This window comes from Trachinotus anak, unplaced genomic scaffold (genome assembly GCF_046630095.1).
Source record: "Trachinotus anak isolate AG129_WGS33_773 ecotype Australia unplaced genomic scaffold, CSIRO_AGI_Tana_v1 ptg000001l, whole genome shotgun sequence".
Taxonomy (NCBI): Eukaryota; Metazoa; Chordata; class Actinopteri; order Carangiformes; family Carangidae; genus Trachinotus; species Trachinotus anak.
Genome location: NW_027273852.1, coordinates 9652031 through 9673150, shown reverse-complemented (window position 1 = coordinate 9673150; position 21120 = coordinate 9652031). Strand labels below are relative to the sequence as shown.

The 21120-nt window shown below is 40.8% G+C and overlaps 1 protein-coding gene across 2 annotated transcripts in view; it reads right to left on the bottom strand.

Annotated features, from left to right (window-relative positions):
* The window catches only part of agps (alkylglycerone phosphate synthase), a 28672-nt gene extending 8199 nt beyond the window's left edge, over positions 1–20473 (bottom strand). Inside the window, exons 1-16 of one of the 2 annotated variants that reach the window (XM_071474904.1) lie at positions 20234–20473; positions 16915–17004; positions 15572–15662; positions 15365–15485; positions 15167–15241; positions 14037–14108; positions 13400–13479; positions 11712–11792; positions 10386–10511; positions 9978–10086; positions 5267–5394; positions 4607–4658; positions 3053–3129; positions 2861–2973; positions 1037–1106; positions 166–227 (exon numbers count right to left, since the gene is read on the bottom strand). In XM_071474904.1, coding sequence (XP_071331005.1) covers positions 166–227; positions 1037–1106; positions 2861–2973; positions 3053–3129; positions 4607–4658; positions 5267–5394; positions 9978–10086; positions 10386–10511; positions 11712–11792; positions 13400–13479; positions 14037–14108; positions 15167–15241; positions 15365–15485; positions 15572–15662; positions 16915–17004; positions 20234–20418 — 1532 coding nt within the window. In that variant the 5' untranslated portion in view covers positions 20419–20473. Of the gene's footprint in view, positions 1–165; positions 228–1036; positions 1107–2860; positions 2974–3052; positions 3130–4606; positions 4659–5266; positions 5395–9977; positions 10087–10385; positions 10512–11711; positions 11793–13399; positions 13480–14036; positions 14109–15166; positions 15242–15364; positions 15486–15571; positions 15663–16914; positions 17005–19606; positions 19756–20233 lie in introns of those variants that run through there. The other variant, XM_071474905.1, reaches the window with a different exon arrangement.
* Between the last annotated feature and the right edge of the window lie 647 nt (positions 20474–21120).

The following is a 21120-nucleotide window of genomic DNA, read 5'->3' as shown; positions in this document are numbered from 1 at the left end:
AACGTCAAAGACAGAGGCAAAGAGAAATAAAAGAAAGGAGGGGAAACAGGAGCAGGAGGAAGACAGAGGACTCTCTCAGGACTGAATGTGTGGGAGGTGAGTAAAGAAAAATGTTAACAGCTATTTAAATTTAACAGAGGAAAGCCCTCATATCAGTGTATTTACCTGTCCCAAGGCACAGAGGTTTCAAAGGACTCTCCGATCACATAGTAGTCCATCCCCAAGTCCTGTGCAGGAGACAATATTAGTGTTAGAAGGCTGATAAGTGAAAGGTCAGTCAGTTATGTTTCCCTGCACATAAGAAACCATGTTATACAGGTAAACGGACGTCAGGTTTACTTACACTGTGGCAACCTGGTTACTGTAGAATAAACATGTGCTGGCTAGTAACCAGGTATCTTGCCCAACCCCAACATTATTTTAGAGCTGTGGCTTACTGATTTGAACTGTATGAGTGATACAAAATTGTGTTTCCTTAGTTTTTTGGTTTGTTTGAAGGTTTTCTGTCTTTTTTTGTTTTGTTGACGCATTTGAAGAACAGGTAACTTCTTCATTATAATGCAGTTTATAGCTAATAATATAGTGTGAGGCGTGTGGCTTAAATTTAAATTTTGTGAGAGAGGACAAATTAATCTTTTCAAGCCATTATTTATGCAGAAAGGGTGCCAGTTGTAGATGTAAGAAAAGGTTGAAGGTTGTGTATCTGTTAAGCTCTGGAAAGTGACTTCTAGAAGCCACTTTGTGTCCATTTCAGTTTTTCTTAAGACTTCAACAGGCCTCTGACAGAATTGATCTAAGACAACTCTCCATTGTCATTCTGACTGCAGCCACTGTGCGGTCCTCCTGACATAGATACCTCAGTGTCAGACACCCTGACAACAACTGTGACCAGATCAAATCAAAGACCTCCTGAGGTCACATTCTGCAGACTTTCTGCGCTGCTCACTATCCTATCTGCTGTCAGACTGCGTCATCTTGCCCGCCCCACCTGCCCGTCAGCTCAGGCTGGAAGAAAAAAGCCAAAGGAGTGACCCACCCGGAGGTAAGCGATGACGAAGGTCAACATGTAGCCTCTTTGCCCATTGTCCTCTCCAGCTGCCAGCCCCCTGGAAGCAGATAACAGGGTTAATATTTAACAGCTCTTTTCTTCTAGCTTTGTTGGTTTGACCGCTCCCCCTCACAACAGCTGCCTGGGAACCTGTCAATCGAACAACACACAGATCAATGAAGCTATGCTCTGTGCATCGCCACAGGTCAGCCACACATCCATCACCTGCAGCGGGTAATCAGATTTTCATCTACCACCCAAACTAATCAGGCCAAGCTCATTAGAAAATCACTATATTGATTTTCACCCTTCTTCCTGTTTCCAAACACCACAAGAAAATATTCCTTACAGAACCGCACTAATCCATCACTGGCACTTGATCTGATGGGTGATCATGATTTATTGGAAATAATGCAATAAAGGAGAGGGTGTTGCATGTAACTGACAAGTTTCTTATGATTTAATTGCTGGCGACTACCAGGACACTACTCCAGCTACCTGCAAATCTGGGCGCTTTGCCAAAGAGTAAGAGCAACAATGATACATAATCAGTAAGCTTTACCAAGGAAGAAATGGGTGATGTCGCCCAGTGAGGAGCACTGAGGATCCCTGGTATGTCCCTGTTTGACTGGTTTAGGTTCCATTCAACAAGATGATGGTTACAACATATCAAGAATAAACTGGTCACATTTGCATCAGTACTTCTTTTTAAGCAAGCAAACTTTTATGCATGGTATATTGTCAGCAAAATCTGTTCTCAAATTTTACTTTTATTTTGAAGAAGCAGATTGGTTTAAACTAATTTTTATTTGGATATTTAGTCACGCACCATGCACCAAAGAGCTGCTGCGTTTCCTGCTTTAAGAAGTAGCTATCTAGATAGTTTATAGCAAATAAAGATCTCTTAGATTAATCTTCTGGTAATAAGATATGAAAAGAGGGAATAGAGAAAAAATTAGATTAGATACATCAAAATTAGATTTGCACCAATTTTTATTTTTTTTAATCATTTATAAGAAACACAGGAAACTTCCCAGCTTTTGAAAATAAAACCAACAGTAAGGACACCTGAGCATTTAGAAGATAAAGAATAACAAACATTCACACATGTCAGTTTTCTTCTTAGAAAGCTGTATATAAATTACTTCTATCTGTTAAGGACACAAAACATTTCTGAAACAGTGAACTCTTCACTAGAACAACATGTTTGAAATTATAACTTCACAGCCATACCCAATAAAAAAAATCATGGTTGATCATTGTAACCAGTTGACACACAGCACAAAGGTAAACTTATGTTAGAATGAAACCCTCTATGATGCTTCTGTTTAAAACAGGCTCAGAACAGAAAGGGAGTGTCACTCTCTGGCTGACAGGTAACTGATTTCCACCGAAAGTCCTCATTGATCCATTTAATGATCAATCACAATGGCGGAGCACTTCCAGGCTGTGTCCTCTCGCCCTGTGCTGCCTGAGGGGAGCTGTGCCCCACTATCACCGCCCACACCACACCTACTTTAACATAAAAGCTGGCCTGACAGGAGGACATCCACAGGTGATCCATCAATCCACACTGAGACACACTACTGAGTGGAAGACCAAATCTGAAATGTGTAACTGTGCTTCTCCATCCTTTCCACTGCTACCGCATAATGGCTGGTTAAATAAAGTGCAGTCAACGCCTCAGGCAGCTCCCGATCATGTTTAAAACCCTAATAAATGGTGCTTTGTCATTTCTGTTCTCTTACATGGACAGGATCTTAAAGTGATCCTCGTGAAGAGGAAAAATAGTGTACCCAAACAACTACTTACCCAAATTTTGCAGCGATGTCATAAACTTGCTTCTCATGCTGCAGGACCTTCTCACGGTTTCCCTCGAACAGCAGGGTGGCCACACACAAGCGGTTGGGGTCGAACCCTTTGAACTAGTGATTAAAGAGTTGGAATCATTTTTTATGAAAAACACATAGTGATGTTTGCCTTTAATATTTTTTATTTTTTTACCTTGGTGATGTAAAATTTCTTCAATCCGTCCAAAAAGGATGTGAAAATTGAAGACACTTGAGGCTTCAGGGCATGACCTGTGAAAATATCAGATAAAAGTCAGCTCCATTTATTCACAAAGACGTGAGCCTGAAAAACTGATTATATTTTTCACACGTTAGTCATATCCCGCTTCTGCTCGCATGCTTCAGTGTTCTGAGAGGGCAAGCGAGTCAGATTTATTTGGGGATTTCAAACAAAAGGAGGAAAAACAAATGGCAACATTTGAATAACTTTACAACTGGCCAGTGGCTGCAAGCGACAGCGACTATAAATCAGAGGGTTTCCGAAGGGAAGTGGGGTTGACACAGCGATATCCGTCTTCCTCACCCACACTTTTTGATTTATTCCTGATCGGACGCACAAAAGCGCCCGTGGACAAGCGAAAATGAGGGGCTGGGGCCAATGGGATGGTTATCAATCACAGCGGGGAAGTCACGGGTGATGTCGCCGAGACTTAACAGTTCATTTATTTCCCTCCATGCTCAAGTCTCTTCATCACTTAGTGTCCTAATTGTTTCCATTCCAAAATTTGATTGCGGGTCTTTAGGTCTCTCACAGCTATCATACTCGTTAATTAAATACTGAACATCCAGAGAGAGAAAATTACACCTACACTGTGCATAATTTCACTTTTAACTCTCCCCTCTGTGGTTTGGTTGTTTTTTGTGCATATCAACACACCCTGCTACTTACTACAACATTCTCATTTTTCATCTTGTGTATCAAGACAGGCAGTGCTAAATTGTACTTGGTAGTCCCAATCTGAAAAAGACCTGTGAATACATCAACTCTCCTTACTCAACAGCCAACATGATTAAAAGTGAGGACAAGCCACTAATAAGCCCAAGAAGGTATCACAGAGCCATGAGTTTTAGTTATTAGTGAAAAACCTGGTCGCTTCATCTTCCCTGCTTAATGCTAAGAAGTGCCTACTCTGTGAAAAGCGGAAGTATAGTGGAGATAATGAGATCCCTGGAGACTGGGGAACTTTACAGAGATCTCTGGCAACAGCAGATGTATTCCACTAGACCTTAAGAAACAACATCATAAAACCTCAATGTAACAACTACTTCATTTTGGCCAGGGTCATTTTTTAAAATCTTGTTTCAGTTCTTTATCTGTGTGTGTATCTGTGCAGCTATTCTGCTGCAGAAATAATAATCAAGTTAACAATTCAGTGTTGCAGAAGGTAAAATCATTGCATTCCATACCAACGCCATTGATTATTCTTCTCTCAGGCGTATACAGTGTATCAATGAAACACGAACCCAAATATTGAAAAAAATATGCAGTGTGAGAAACAAAATTCAACTCTAAATAAATATGATTACTATTATGCTGCTGGTTGCCATGTGCCACATGTCATACAGAGTTGTGATCAAAGCCAAAGGTTACGTTGGGGCCTAAAAGGGAAGAACACTTCCTGAAAATGAAAACCAGGTCAAGTAAAAATTTAACTAGCAGTGATATGCTGAGGCTGGGCTATAATGTGAAGGATGTAGCAAAACTTACCAAATTTAAACTGTTCATTATCCATGAGCCGTATAGACGCTGGAGCACACCTCTGAGGAAAAAAAAAAGTTGGTCTATATTGGTTTATTTGAATCACAGTTTCTGTAAAATGGCAGAATTATGTCTAATGAAAGTAAAGCTTTCAGACCAAATTTAACCAATATTTATCGGTGTCAAAATTCAGCGAAACTGTTGGGGCTTTAGTTTTGATAAAAAAGTTCCAATTGGCACTGTAAAGTTTTGATTTGCTTTGTTCCGGCATCATCAGTCTGTGGTGCAGGAACAGTGTTCTGGATACAAGCACTAGAAGATGCCTTTGCACTTCTCGGATGCTGTTAATACAAAAACAAGATGTTCTGCAGTGTTTTGGCAGTAAACAGTCTCAACACAGAGATCTGATTACAGTCTTTTTTTTAGTGGCTGCAAAAAGTGTTGACATTTGTTAGTTTAGTGTGGACTAGTTATGTTTTAACAGAGAGGGCAAGTTGGTTTAAAAATACATACATTTTTTTCTGATTTCTGTTGGCAGGTCAGTTTTAGATGAAGAGATGAAGTAAAGATTGGACAGAGCTTACTTAAGTTTGGGCTAGTCTTGTGTTAAGACAGGGAGAGAAAGCAGTGACAAAGCACAACATTTTAAAGGCTAGATTAACACCTTACCTGTCTGGCAACCTCTCGAAGGCAAGCAACTCCCTGCTCAAAATTAGGGAAAACAACAGAGCCATATTTCTGATACTCTGGCATGGGACGGATCTTCATCGTTACCTCAGTAACCACACCCAGGGTTCCTGTGGAAAATCATAGTGAGAGATTTTGAGTAGCACAAAAAGTAGTAAATCAATTCCCACAATTTATATGACCTAACCCCCTCTTAGAGCGGAACTTAAGACTGTTTTACAGGGTTCTGGTACATGTCCCAAGGGTTTTTGGGGTGACCTTTGTATCACATTTCACCCAGTAGATCTGGTTTGCTACCTCACACTGGGGGACAACTAAGATTTATCAGCTTAAGAGCACAAGGAAATAAAGCAGGCCTCTATCAAAGGCAGTGAGGCCAACAGCAGAACCACATATACAGGTACAAGGAAACCTCTGGCTGACCTTATGACCCTGCAAACTGTCAGTCGTAAGCTGCTGCCGCTGAGGGAGTCGCATTGCATGTCTGAAAACCTGAGTGTCTACTCTCCCTCCCACAGCAAATGTGTCTGGGATTAATACTTGAACAAAAGCTGTTCTCATAGTATCCAAGTTGACAGTAAACTGTGGCTCGGGAGTGCTGTTTGCTATCCCTTAAGTCTGAAACATGAATATTATTTATCATAAACCAAAAAAGCTCCATATGCTGTAACACTATGTAGACCTCACTTTAAAGGATGATACTAGAAAGTTCATAAACATTAGCATAAACAAGATTACCCTCTCTTCACTTCAAGGAGTGTATGAACATTACAGGATCTATCTTTGCAAAAGAGGACCTGAGAGCAACATGGACAAGATGCTGGCTTTGGCTTTATGTGGTTTTTCATTTAGAGAATGTCTGACACACACACAGAGAGTGCATGGTAAAAAACAAAACTATACCCCAGTTTCTGCCACAACAAATATCAGCAGCAGGAATCCTAGTCAGACTTTCATCCTAATGAGATAACACAAAGTAGAGACAATGTGTCATAACATCTAACCCAACTTTAACAACTGCTTCCATTAAAAATGACAAATGTCTGGGAAAACATTGTGTGAATCATTATCATCAACAACAATGAAGAACAATAGAACATCATAAAGAATAGAATATATAGCAAACAGAACATTATAAAGAAACGGTACGTTTAAGCATATCTCATCTAAAAATACAATATTCTGCCACCAGCAGTTTGTGTCAGTTGAAATTTCTGGTGCTAATGTCACATTTCAGTAGCAGTTTAACTGACATTACATCTACTGTTTTGTTTGAGACCACATAAATACTCACACGAAAGTGGAGTATGGGTACTCCATTTATTCTAACAGTTTTCCTGTTGCTTGAATTTTCAGATGTCATTTTTTTCTGCATTTAATTATTCATCATATAAGCTGTCTGAGGCTATGTGTTGCTAATACATTCTAAAATAACACAAACTATTACTGCTAATTTACTGTTGGACTAACGGTGAGTATGTATTTCACCCTCCTTTCTATTCTCTAGTAGATTGATTGCTGTGTTGCACTTCCTACGGGGACCTTGCTGAATGTTTTTCTCTCCCTGGTGAAACTTTGATTCTTCTTAGCATGAGGAACAGTGTATATGAAAAGTCTGAGACCACTTAAATGGTCTCAGACTTTTGGATCCCACAGTAACTAATTTGCCAGCTAGTTAATTATTTTTGTGAACCCAGTTTTCGAGTTACTGGAACAATTAATTTTCACAATGTTCTCATTTTCTAAACTGCACATTTGCAAACTGTATGATGTCTTAATACTGCATTACAGTCATCTCATGTAGTGCTACAATATGTCGACTGCCAGAAAAGCAATGTTCAACAATTTTGACTTTTGTCTTCAATTGTTCAAATAATTTATTGAACAAAATGCCTCTGCTGGTCTCAGCTTCTTAAATGTGAGGATTTGCTGTTTTTTCCTGCTTTGTATCATAATAAATTAAGTATATTTGAGGCTTGGACTGTTAATTGAATAATGCAACTCATAATGGGCATTTAGGACATATAATTGGCTCAATGATCAGTCAAGTTAGTAACAGCTCTAATTTCATGTTTGTGAATTTCATCAGTGTAAACCAAAGCTTTTCTCCATCAGCCTGAATGCTTTATATCACTACAGACAATGTCCATTTTAGAGATGCATCTCCCCTGAACATAGCTGGTCCATTAGGAAGCTTCCTCAGCCTGTTATGGCTGTTAATGAGCCCTCTAATGTGACACTACATGCCACACGCTGCTCCCTAGTGGTCCAATGGAAAACATGTGACTCCATTAGGCTTCAGCCAAGAAAGACTCCTCCCTCCTGATAGTAGGCGGGAGGAGTCACTGAGGGAACGAGGGAGGAGGAGTCAGAAGCAGCAGAGAGAGAGAGAGAGAGAGAGAGAGAGAGAGAGAGCTAGGGAGGAGCTTGTGGTGGGTGTAAAGGAGGGTGAGAAAATGAGGAATAAAGGGAGGTGATAAGAACAGCAAGGTCAGAATAACACTCTCCTGGGGGTGTATGCAATGCAAAGAAATGCTGGATTGCAGCTTAAGCCATTTTTACCATGACTGAAGCTATTAAACCAACCTCATCACACAGGATTAGTATAGAACTATACGCTATCATAAGTCTCTCTGCTTTTAATATCAAACATTTGTGACCAAAAAAGCTTTGGGGACAACAATGACCTCTGTGAAGCCGCCAACTTAGAATCAAAGAACCGACTCTGTCCATTAGTTCAGCACTGGTTGGCTTCACATAGCGACATTACAACCTCCACAGTCGAGAGGAGTTTAAGGGACAAAGGAATTATCATTGATTATTCCAATCATCCTTTACACTGGATGTAGCAGGGGCAAAGAAAATACTTTGCATTCAGGCTATTTCAAGGTCAGCGAGATAGAGACCCGGTTGTGCAGTGAATGAGAAAGTGGAGGTTTCACAGTAATTTCTAATAAAATGGATGCGTTCCACTTAGCATGCAGAGCATAGCCGAGGGTTTTAGAGTGGTGCTTTGTTGTTGTTGTGGTGGCCTACTGTGAGACTGCAGGATGGGATTTCTGGGGTGAGGAGATAGATAATTTTAATGAAACCGAATGGTGGTGTGACCTCTCAGCTCCAGTGTTAGGCCTCCCAGAAGAACATGCACTCCCAGGGACGTGTGGGCCCGTCCCATCTCTACTTGTGCACCAATCCCCAGCAGCAAACTCACAGATGGCTCTACAAACCCTTGTATGATGCAATACGAGGAATTAATAGTAAAAGATTTCCCTGGGAAAGTGGTCTTAGACTTTTGGACCCCAATTTATGTTGACTTCGCCTATTCTGTTCCCTCTCAAAGCCAAGTTTTTGGAGGCATGTTACAAGCTATAAAATTTCTGTTTTACAAAGATTGAACTTAAAAAAAAAACATTTTATTGACAAGGAGGCAAGTCTTTGGTTTTTACTTTAATGACAAGATGTGTTTTAAGGATAAAGTTTTTAAAAAATACTGCGGCTATTTTGGAAACAGCAAACTTGTTTGATGTGGCTTTTACAGCTGAGCGCCAAATGGTTTGATTTTTCAACACTCTTCCTCACCGACTACATGAAGTTTTCCGACCTCTTATAAATATACACATATACATCTCCTCTCTTGAAATCTTGACATGCTTTGAAACTGTCATAATGTTGAATTATTTTACATGCTTTTACACATGTAAATGTTCGTGAGAAAGTTCCCTTTGATTTTTTGTCCCTACAAATCAGATTGGGAAACTCCAGGGGGCCATAATTTTAACATCGGGGGGGGGGGTGTTGACAAAAACCCTGACGTACAGTTCACTGCCGTCACTGCCCTACAAATTTTCCTTCTAGAGAAGTAAGGTTAAGGGGAAACTACGTGAACTCTATGTAACCCCATGAACTTGCATGTGTTTACAATTTATGGTTATATTCAAGATTATCCAGGCATAAAGAATTCATAAGATCATTAACTGTGTGCTGACTGAGTCATGCAGAGTAAAAATAAATCTGGCTGACTTCATATAAAATATTGCCAACATGACAAGTGTCGGCCAAAGCAGGAGGCCTGAGTCCCTGTTTACGCAGGTCTAGGTTAAGTATCACAGAGATGGTGAATACTGTATAACCAGAACAGTCATGATGCAACTTTTTAAAATCTGGCATTTCTGCAAATGTAATCCTGGTAATTTAGCAATAAATAACAAAATTTGATCGTGATCTTATACTGGTGTTCTCTTGGTATGGAAATCATTTCTAAAGAGCACAAATGGAGACTTCTTCCATGATCCCAGCCCAGTCAGGGAGCAGGTTGCTGAGCTTTGTAGGGCAAATATAAAGTTTGTATCCACAGCTGTTTAACATAACGATGCCAAGAGTCTCTGAACCTCCTCATTATGTAGGGGGAACCTGGCATATGGCAGTATTCTCTGTGGGCATTCACAAGGACAGGGCACCGCAGATGGGGTGGGGAGGACACTTGCTGGTTCCTAACTAACACCCCTCCAGATGACTTCTTCACCAAAGCTGGTTAATGTGTAAGAACCCCAAAGCATGAGAACCGTCCTGATGTTACTGTTTTATCACAAAGATTTTACAGACTTACAAACCCGTGTTAACACACAATCTCACACACGTGCCTATGTGCCCACATGCCGTGGTGTACTCAAATTGCATGAGAAAGGTAGCAAACCTTCTGAGCCCATGATGAAGTGGTGAATGTCCGGCCCCGTGGACATGCGTGGGCCCTGACAACTCTTTTCGATGACACCTCGAGGGGTCACCATCTTTATGTGGACGACCTGTAGTCAGAAAAGAGCAACACAACAAACACTTTTTAACAACAATATGCAAACAGTGGTTTCCTTTTCTTTCACCGCTCTACAAATGTTGACAAAAAACATAATGTGGATATTGCCATATGTACAACATGTTTCAGAACTGGTACTTTGACCAATACCTTTCAGAGTTAAGTGTGAAGTCCAACTCTTGCTAATAATTTCCTTTCTAATGACTGCTCAGTAACCACTATGTTCTGACTGTCATCCTGTGTTTGAAACAAACACGAGCAGGAAGATAAAGGTGAGAGTGAGTAGCTTACCAGGTCCTCGATGTTGCCGTAGATGTTCTTCTTCATGCCTGATGCTCTGGTTGCTACCCAGCCCCCCAAGGAGCTGAACTCCATGGAGTCAGGCTCGTGCCCTGTACAGTAGCCACTCTCATTAAGCTGTGAATAAAGGGGGGAAAAAAAAGCATACATTTGTTGTTGCAATTAAAACTGAGCCAAAAGTGTTTGGAAAACATTGACGTTGTAAACCCACAAGAATGTTTTAATAACATCCAAAAAGAATGAGCAAGCAAAGGGAAAAAAATAATTGCAGCTCTGCCCCTGAATTTCACTGCTCTCATTATGCTGCAATGCTAAAACCCAGGGTTTATGGCATCATAGATTTTTACAACGGCCTAAAATAAACCAAGTGGAAAGAGCATGAAAAGACTAAGACGGGAGATCAGTGCATTATTTGGGCAGTGTCGAATTCCACTGCTTGACTGAAGCACTGATGTCATGTGAGAAATGATGGCTGCACACTTTCAGGCGACATGTTTAAACCTATTTTTATTCAAATGACAGTTACAGAATCTTCACCTTTGAATGTCTATGTAAATCTATGTGTTATACAGGCATGATACGAGATTGCTGAGCATTCAGCTTCCACAGCCACAACCACTCTGTGACATCTTAGTTTCTTGCCATGTGGCCGTAACAATGTGTCAGCACAGTTTTGGGATTGTTTTGTAATGGCACACAAAAAAAGATTGTTTTAATGACCCCGTAGCCCTCATCTGATGCACCATTCCTCCAAGATCATCAGGAACCCACACATTCTCCTCAAGGCAGTCCAACCCCTAAAAGATTGCATTTGCAGCAGAACATTTAATAGTAATAATAATAATAATAATAATAAGGACCTTAAAGAACATCAACATCCCCCACCAGAAGCACAATGTGGGGCTAAAAATCAGGCCTTGTTTTATCACAGCGCTCCCCTGGAAGGCAGTTTATAATGCAGACCCATCTGCTACATTGAAATCTCCCAGTCCAAATGCAGAGGTGGAGTCTGCTTTAGATGCAGCTCACGCATTCCTCTACATCAAACGCCTGCTCCTTCTCCATTTTTCTGAATTAGCTTGATGGTGCCATCTGTTCATGACCACCGCCTCACTCTCTAATCTCTCCCCTTCAGCACTCTGCTCCTGTCTCAAACGCCTTCCTAAACCCTGTTCGATCCTCTGAGCAGAAAGTACCAAGGTGACTGAGCGTGGACAACCTGCATGTGAATGGTCACCCAGCTTGACTGTTGCCACATTTTTACAGTAACGCAAGCTCTTTCAGTAATTAATATGAATATGGATGAGCGGTACTTACCAGTCTCTCCAGATCCTGACCAACGATGCCAGCTTCCACATGGGCAGTTAAATTTTTCTCGTCAATCCACAGAATGCGGTTCTGCAGTTTAAAAAAAAAAACCAACAACATAATAGGTCATAAACATTATGTATAAATGTTTTCTGCCATACAATATAAAAAATACTGTTTCATGCTGTTTGTTTCCTTTGTCTAAATGAAAACCACGTCATTCATTTAACGCAGGTTAAAGGATAGTTATGAAAATGTTAAAAATGCATATCACCATCTCTTTCATCTGAACGCTAAACCTGCCTACATCTGTTATGTTGACTTAAAATATCTCAGACATAAACACTGCCTTCGTGCACAGTCCATGGAGACAGTCCCTTGGCAGTTTTCTTACAATACTCAGAGTTTTGCACTAGTATGTGCTTAAAGTCTGACGGTCGTGTCTGTGGGTAAATGTGTGCAGAGGGGCTAAGGGACAGAGAAAAGAGTCAGCTTCCTCAAGGTTAAATTCTTATTTAGCTTCTTATTTGGGCCGCTGGGCACTTGGCCTACCCCTACCTGCAGGAGGTCATTTCACACCTGCCATCAATTATTCTCCAGAGGTAATAAACTTTATGTTCCTACCATACTGCTCCTTTCATGTGCTTCCATTGGAGCCACCTCACCTCTGACCCCTGACACAGAACACTGGTCACTGGTGTCTGTGGCACCAAACTCAATGACTAGTAGGCTAGCAGCATCCAGACAGCTTATATATCACCTCTATGTGTGCTGGGATCAAAGGGCTGTACTGTACTCATGACAATATTCACCATTTTATATTATAACCAATGAAATATTATCATGTTCATGATGAGGGCAGTGATATTCCTTTAAGATTAATGGCTGATGTCAAAGAATCATAACTGTGTCCCAACTGCACTCAAGACCTTTTTTGGTTTTAAAATTAATAATGCAAAAATATATATACTCATAAACTCATAAACAGAAGGATATTCAGAAACAATTAAAATGTTTAAATCACAGGTTATTTTCAGTTATGAAAAAATATCCTCCCCACTTTATGGCTGGGTGTTTCTGAACAAGAATAGTGAAACAGAATGAGTCTCTCTTCAGATGGTTATTCCAACCTCAATGACAAGATAAACAAAACAGTGTAATGCAAGTTAATACAGAAGCCCTGCATTCACCAGCTTTGAAAAACTATTTAATCCAAGGTAATCTAAGTAAAAGGGGACAGAGCATTTGCAGTCAGGGCCCCAAGGCTCTAGAACGATCTGCCTGAGGAAATCAGGTTGGCAGGCTGATCTCCTTTAAGTCCCTTCTTAAAACTTACTTTTATCTGAGAACTTTCCCTAGTTTTACTTCCCTTGAAGAGTTTTGTTTTTTAAGATGGTGTCAAGGCATGGTGAATGTTGTGCTACAGTATGCCACATTTTGAGGCTGCAGCTTGTCATAGTGTTATCTTAAATTACATTATATTGACGACATATAATTTCATATTTTGTCACTCTCCATTTACATCCATGGGAGCCATTAATGTAAGCCAGTACAACAGTATTTGACATAGTAATTTAACATTTTAAGTTTCACAGTGGGAGTATTTATTAAACTATACTTGACAGACTGAATTTGATTTTGTTGCCATCAGTGCAGATCAACTCTTGTGACATGAAGAGACACAGGTGTTTACATACCATCTGTGAGGTATCCAGAGAGACAATGGAGCGAGTTTCCTCCGGGGGGCACTCGAGAGCGCTAGAGACACTAGTCCCTCCTGAGAAAGGGAAAACAACAGCATCAAGAGGAGTTACTGTGGAGAAGCCTTCAAAGGGGCCTTGTGAATATACTGGACAGTTTCCTGGTTTCAAGTTTTTAACACTAACACACCTACTCTATATATAGGCACACGCACAGCTACCTCCTATGTCCTGCACCAGTATAATCTCTGGTTGCAGATATAAATATATTTAGGAATCTAGGGCTTGGTACCAAACCTCAACCTACTGCATACAAACTGAAATGTTATGAAACCTAAGGACACAACTTTATTTTTCTAAAATGATAGGAGGCTGATTTTTATTGATTATATCATTCTTACAAACTAGTCCACAAACTCCTGCAATACCACATAAGATTATTTTTGCCTTTATTTACCAGGTTCATGCAAAGATTATATGGCTTCATTAACAAAAAAAAGAGAACTTCACCAGCATGGGGTGGGAATAAATATTGTATTAAAGTACGTCACATTTAAATACACATCTAGTGCCCTGTATATACAGTAAATGACAGGTTATTATGCCGTTTAGAAGCTTTAATGTTATGACTCACCTCCATATGGTATCAAACAAATGTTATGTTTGGATGCGAGCTCCACAATTTTCACTACGTCATTGTGGCAGTCTGCAACGACACAGAATGTCATTTTAAAAATTAGAGGCCATCATAAAGGAAATGTTTCTATTCATTGGCCTATATTGCATTCATAAATTAAGTGCTCTCATAATAACAAGAGTAGACACATTGCAAAGGAAATATAGAATGGCACAAAACACTACATGTATACAGAAGACAATAAATAACTTTATATGGCCTGAGCCATTAGAGCAGGGGGACTAGCAGAGAGGCAGGGTGCATTTTGATTTGCCTGATGGTTGTGATTTGCTTGGGGCTTTCCTCAGGCGGAGTCAGACTGCATGAAGCTCCGCTCTCTGGGGTGGGATGTGCTGGATCAATACAAACGCGGTTTAGCCAATCACAGAGCCCACATCCATTCACACTGGAGTGGTGAGCGAGTGGGAAGAGTAGCAATACCCACCTACATGGATGTGCTTGACTGGCCTCGAGTGCTTTTAGAGGCAGTGAGAAATGCCTTGTGTGCGAGTACATTTTGCCATCCAATTAAACACACAGCTTTGGCTTGCGGATTACAGTTCAACAAACTAAGCCTCCACTTAAAATATACAGCTCGACTTGGAGGGACTAGTGAGGAATGCAAATTACAGGTCAAAACATCTATTAGACACATGGTAAATGACAGCGTATTTGCGAGGTCAGAAAAAAATTTAAATTTGGTGCCAGTGTGGATGAAATGATGCCTACAGTTGCGCGGTGATTTGCTGCCCATTTGGGAGGCTGCTAATCAAGTTTCAACCATCAGTCAACACTCATTTGCATGATAAAATAGTGCCAGCCATAACAACAGAAAACCAATCTCAGAATCATAATTCATGGGTGTACTGTGCAGGGCCAGACTGTGGAGTATTGGGTGTCAACCGTCCTCCCCCTGACGCTTCTTATTAAGCCTCCACTCATACATATTAATATCCCTGCCTCTGCAGAGATTAACCCTTTAAATCACCTAAGCCTGAAGGGGGATCAGTGATGCTAGGCGAGAGAGGAAAAACAGACCAATAAAAAAAAATAAAAAATAAAAAAAATGACACAGCTTCTGAACTCACTTGGCCATACCACCATATCTGGAACACGACCAACTTTCCCTTCTCGCAGGGCAAAGATCTCGTGTAAGCAATGGCCTAAAAGAAAATACAGGAATGAGACAACATAGGTCCATGGAAATTTTAATATGATCATCACAAGTAAATGCAGAAATAATAAGAGGTTACAATGTGAGGAACTTCTTTTTGGGCACGCCTTACCGTGGGCACGAAACACCCGGTCCTCTGCATCATGAGAGAAGGGAATACCTGTGGATTTCAGGTCCTCAACGAAGGCCTCGTTAAGAGTGGGAGGCTGTACAGCACTGCTATTCAGAATGGGCTGAAACAAAACACGCCATTGAGATTTTGTACCACGACTGAGTGCTCTCCTTCACCATTTCCTGAGGACACATGAAGTGTACTCACTGTTGCTGAAGTTTTATGCTGCAGACTGGCTCCAAATGTGCCTTCCATCCAGTCTTTCAGACCAGGGATGATCATACCACTTAGTCTATACCTGCAATGTGTAAAGTAAGACAGATAGTGTGGATGAAATATTTGAGAAAAAAATAATTTTAAAAAATCAACTAAACCTCATGTATTAGTGATTTCCAGCGGCAAAAGTCAAAATCCTAAACTGAAATTTTATTGCTTGTCTGGTCTTATTTACTTGGAAAACCAAGCCTGTGTCTAATAAGAATAGAGTGTGAGGTTTGAGTCCAATGAGCTTATTAGGCAAGCAGAGCAGTAGTGACAGTGCTGTCCATTTGAATGCCCTCGCCATCCCTTGCATAATTGAGCTGCTGGCACAGCCTGGGCCAGCCAATCAGGGGACTGTGATGTGCCTTTGTCCATGAGCCCATGAAACACACTCCATAATGAAAAAGCCTCTGTGACAGTAAGCGCAGAGGAGTAGAGCACCGTCTTTGACGTTGATTCAGCTGCGCCCCGGCCTCCGTTACTGTACGCCACCTAGGTAGCTTTTCAGTCGAGAGGGAGCGGAGCAGTTTGTGGCAACTGCTGCAACAGGAGGAAACCATTTGCTGTGCAATATCCTGTTCAGCTCCACTCATTACTCAAAATATATCCTCATGCACCCTGTGCCAGGCCTCTGTGTTTAGAATTTGACAGGAAAGGCTGTCCCTACCAAAGTCATATGTCATGATTTCAATTACAAGACCCATCTCTATTTCTGCTCTTGTCATCAGAGACAGGGATAACGTTGCAGGAACAGCTATTCTTTGTAATATTCAGTGACTTTGTGAGGTTTTGTTTCTGCATACCCTCAGACATTCAAACTTAATCTTTCTTCTCACACTGTCAGTGAATAACTGTGTTTACCCACAACTCCCCAGAGACACATCAGTAATTACAAACATAATGCGTTCCATTTTTGAACAGACTGGAGAGAGGTTTTTGTTAATGAGCAACAGAGTTTGGGAAAGCCGAAAATCCAAACCAGTGACCTTCTCAGATGACAATGAACAGTTCAAATGCCAACCACTAGGTGGCAGTAGCACCACATTGCTGTGAGCGTAGGAAGGAGACAGCGACCGATTTCAAAGGCTGGGTTCAAAGCACGAGCTGTGAAAATGTTCAAGGCGTAACTCCAGCCTCAAGTCACACAGTATGAGTATAAATGCTGAAGCTTAACACCATGGCTGTACTAAAACAAAATCAAATGCGGTGCACTGATTGATTTCTCAAAATCATAAACAGTTATGGATGAAATGTACACCCAAGAGCGGTGGTGTGACATTATACTGTACCTTTTGCCAGTAAATTCTGCTTGACCTTTCTTATTGAAGAGGAATCTTGAATCACTGTATCCCCAACCATTCCATTTCATAATCTCCTGCCTGTGGAAAGATAAATATTGGCACAGGTTGAGATAACAACTTATATGTCTTATACTAAAGTTAAGACATGGCATGAAATATGATCAGAGGTAGTTACAAAAACACATGTGAAGGCGATTCTTTGGGGAGGTGGCCTGGCAAATTCTAAATTTGCGCCACAGTCCCTCTGGGCTGTCATGGGCTTTGCATAAGCAATTTAAAAAATAAAAATCCTTCCTGATAATCTGATACTTCCTGTTGATATTTAAAACACCCAGACATACAGCATTTTCATGAGAGAAAATGTCAAATTTTCCTCATTTTATTCAGTCATTCACAACTTTTTGTTTCATAAAAGCTGGGGCTGGCTATCAGTTGGCAAATTTACAGTATGGGAGGCTGCCGACAGGCACACCTACAATATTCCCTTAGTGCCCACCACTACACAACGCTCTGCTGACAGGCTCACAGGAAAACAGCTGGTTGACATGGTAATGGATAACAAGAGGCGACACATTCAAACAGCATATCAGTCACCGGAGGAAGCTACATAATCTCCCTGTGCTGTTTCCCATTCAGCACATGAAAATCTTTCACATTTAACACAACTGACAGATATACTTATCTAGGGCTACTTTGAATACCGCTAAGTTTTTATGATTACGTCCCAATGTGTGTGCTGGTCTAATAAGCTTCAGCTAATCATTTAGGAGAGCCATCCACTTAAATAGCACACAAGCACCAGTTCTTTGCAGGGAAAGCAACAACCACGTTGGAATGTAGCCAGTAGCTAATAAGGACGTTTCCCCCCAATATGGCTGAGCTTACTATACAAAGAGGATGTGGAATTTCTCAAACAAATGCTACTATGCTATCCCTGTTGAAGGATATTCCACTATAATCACCAGCTGCACAACCAGAGATGACGCTCTATTGTCTTTGTTGTAACACTGTTCAGTTTGTGTGCTGTGATAGGGCTCGCTGCAGGAAGGCAGCTCCACCACCACTCACAGACCAACCATAACTCTTGAGCCACTTGGGATGGGATTCTAACACAGTGGAGTAAAGGCCATAATTAAGATTAATACTGGCCAAAATGGATCTTCCTATAAATTAAGAGTGAGAACAGAAATGAGAGTGACACATTGTGTCATACTTTAATGAATCCTCCTGCCAATGAAATGCTGTCAGGTGCAGAACATACTGACTAAATATCAATCTATAAAAGGGGGCAAGTCAGTGAGTACAGACAACTGCTACCAACAGAACATTAGAGAGGTTATGTTTAAAGGCACAACCGTGGCACCTGACGAATTTGTTTTTTTGTGGGAGTTGTTTCTTGATCACATTTGAAGGTCCAAGGACAGAGGGTGTCGTATGCTGTACAGATAGTGAAAACCTTTGAGGAAATTTTTGTGACTAGTAATTTTGAGCTAAATGAATAAAACTGCTTTGACATGACTCCGACAGAAACTTTACAATAATAAAAAAGAAAGTAAAAATCAATGTGTGAATACTGTAGAGGCTTTTAATGCTCAACTAAAATTCCCTCTTCTATCAACATCAAAAAACTGTATAACCAGCAGGTTTAGTGTATCGTAATGCTCAAATTGATGTTGATACAGAGAGAAAATAAAAGTAGTTGATAATGTCAATCAGTCTGACTATGATGGAGTTGCACACGTCTTTAATTAAATGTACGTATGTACAACTACACTCAACACCGCCTCCAAAATGACCTAAGGATTTATTGTAGAACTATAGCAAGTTTTAGCAAGATTCAACTCATAAACTGGTAAGTTTATATCTACCAAATGAAAACAAAGGTGGATATCATTTTGTCAAAGATTCAGTGGTTGCTGCAGTGGCTAAGGTTTAGTTTGAAGTAAAACATTGCTTAAACTGGAGCTCAGGCCCCACTGAACCAGCAAATCAGGATTTTTGCCCAAACCCACCTAACTAATCATACAAGAAAGGTGGCAACCAGAATGTCAGAAAAAATGTGCAAAGGCTAAAGTGAGGAAGTCTCTTATGAATTCTCCAAACAAACTGTTATTTTATTATTACATCATGGTATGCGATTGTGTTCAAAAGGCATCTGTCTAACACCTTGTGTGTTCCTGAAATTCACCGACCGTTTAACTATTTGCAATTCTGTTGTCCTTCTCCTCAACTATCAAACTTCCACTGTTAACACAAAATGACTCATGAAGTTGCTGCATGACACCTGAAATAACAGTCAAGGCCTCAAGACATAATATTTTACCATATCATCACTGTGATATAAAGACCAGAACAGGACATGATAAATTTCACAAGGCCAAATTCCAAAACTCAAGAGCTAATTTCCTTCCAGCTACAGTTATTGTGTCAGACTGACACTAGATGTCAGCACAGTGTGGTTTCCTTAAAACGAACTGAGCTGCCAATAGGTTGAAAGTCAGACCACCACTTGTCCTGGCCAATCAGATCAGCAGAGGACACAAGTTTCACTGTCTCCTCCGACTGTCGTTACAATTACATATTTACATTTGTTTGTTTTTTTTTATGTGTACCATATCTCGAAATCCAGTTAGGAAAACTCAAAAAAAAAACTTCTAAGGAGGCGTCACCCGGTACTAACCTTTGTGTAATGCAGTAAGGAGTACGTGTACCAGTTGGAGGAAACCACATAGCTCATGTACAGATACCGAGCGACAAAGCTGATGATAAACTGTACATAACGGCTGCATGTAACAGTCCACCGTTACCGTGACGACCGAAAGTAGCGGTAACGGTCACAGTAACGGCTACAGTAACAAGCTATTCGATTCAACTTTGCTAACTTAAGCATTATGAGTAGATTAGCCGTAACGATGACACTGGTGTTCAGCTTTTATATCCTCACCGACACTGAGAAAATACCACATGACAAGTAATAATAATATGTTACAAGCCACGGAGAAAGCTACAGCTGACTAAGATTGAGAAAGTCGACCACACCAACATTAAACTTTGTGTAAGCCTAGCCGCACCCACTCCGTAGCGAATGAATGGCTGCTCTGTAATGTTAGCTAACAGGCTAACTAAACACTGCTTCAAGCATGTCTCCCTATGTTATCTATGTTTACAGGAGGGAGGGAAGCCAGTCTGTCATTAAATGCCACCCGGCTATTCTTGTTTAGTGGGTAGTCCACTGGTGTTTCACTTAATAACAAGCTAAAGCCACAGAGGATGGACTCTTGTCCACCGCTCCATCACACCCTTGTACCTCCTCCTCGGCACCGTCTTCTCCTCACTGGAGGCATCTGGCTTGCTCCCCTGGGCTTTGCACTCCGCGGCTAGGATGGCCGAGTCACCGTCCACCGGTCTCTGTAAATGCCCGGCAATTATCTTCAGTCTTTGCTGTGCAACCCGCTGCCTGTCGGAGCTGCCGCCGCTGCCGTTGGACGCCATGCTGCTTCCGTGTTTGTGAAAGGAAGGAGCGGATCCATGAGCGGCTGTCAGAGGTCAGCGCAGAGAAAGTGCGCTGCGTTCAAAGCCCGTCGGAAATATCACACTCAGTCCACATGAATGACCCACAAAGTGGTAAATGCCTAGCAAATAGTTATTTTTTTTCTCTTTTGCCACGTTTGGAAGTCTAACAGACGGTTCATTTGGGGTATGTTAAAAGGCTTTTAGGCACTGATTCAGATTAGAGCTCAAATGATAGGTTGATAGAAAATTATTCCCAACTTTTGTACCATTTAAATGCCAAACATTTGCTGGTTCTAGCCTCTCAAATTTGTGCTTTTGATGCCTTTCTTTGTCTTACATGATTGTAACCGGTAGTATGTGTTTGGGTTTTAGACTGAAATTCTGACAAAACTAGTACTGATATGGCACATCATGCCAGAAGAAAATAATCAGCGCATTAATCAGTAATTCTTAGAACTTATCCTTAGTCACAGCCCTGGTTAAGATATGTTGAAGTTGTGGGTTTGGTGTGCAAGGTTTTAGGATAGGACAAATGTGAGGGAATTGCACTTCTGCCTGCAATTATGATAGGGTTCATAATAAAAGTGTTGTTATCGTATGTTTTCATTTCCCTTGATTTAACATTTAAATCAGGGAATTAACCATGTTTACACATGTTCATTTTATTCTGAAAAGGGAGCT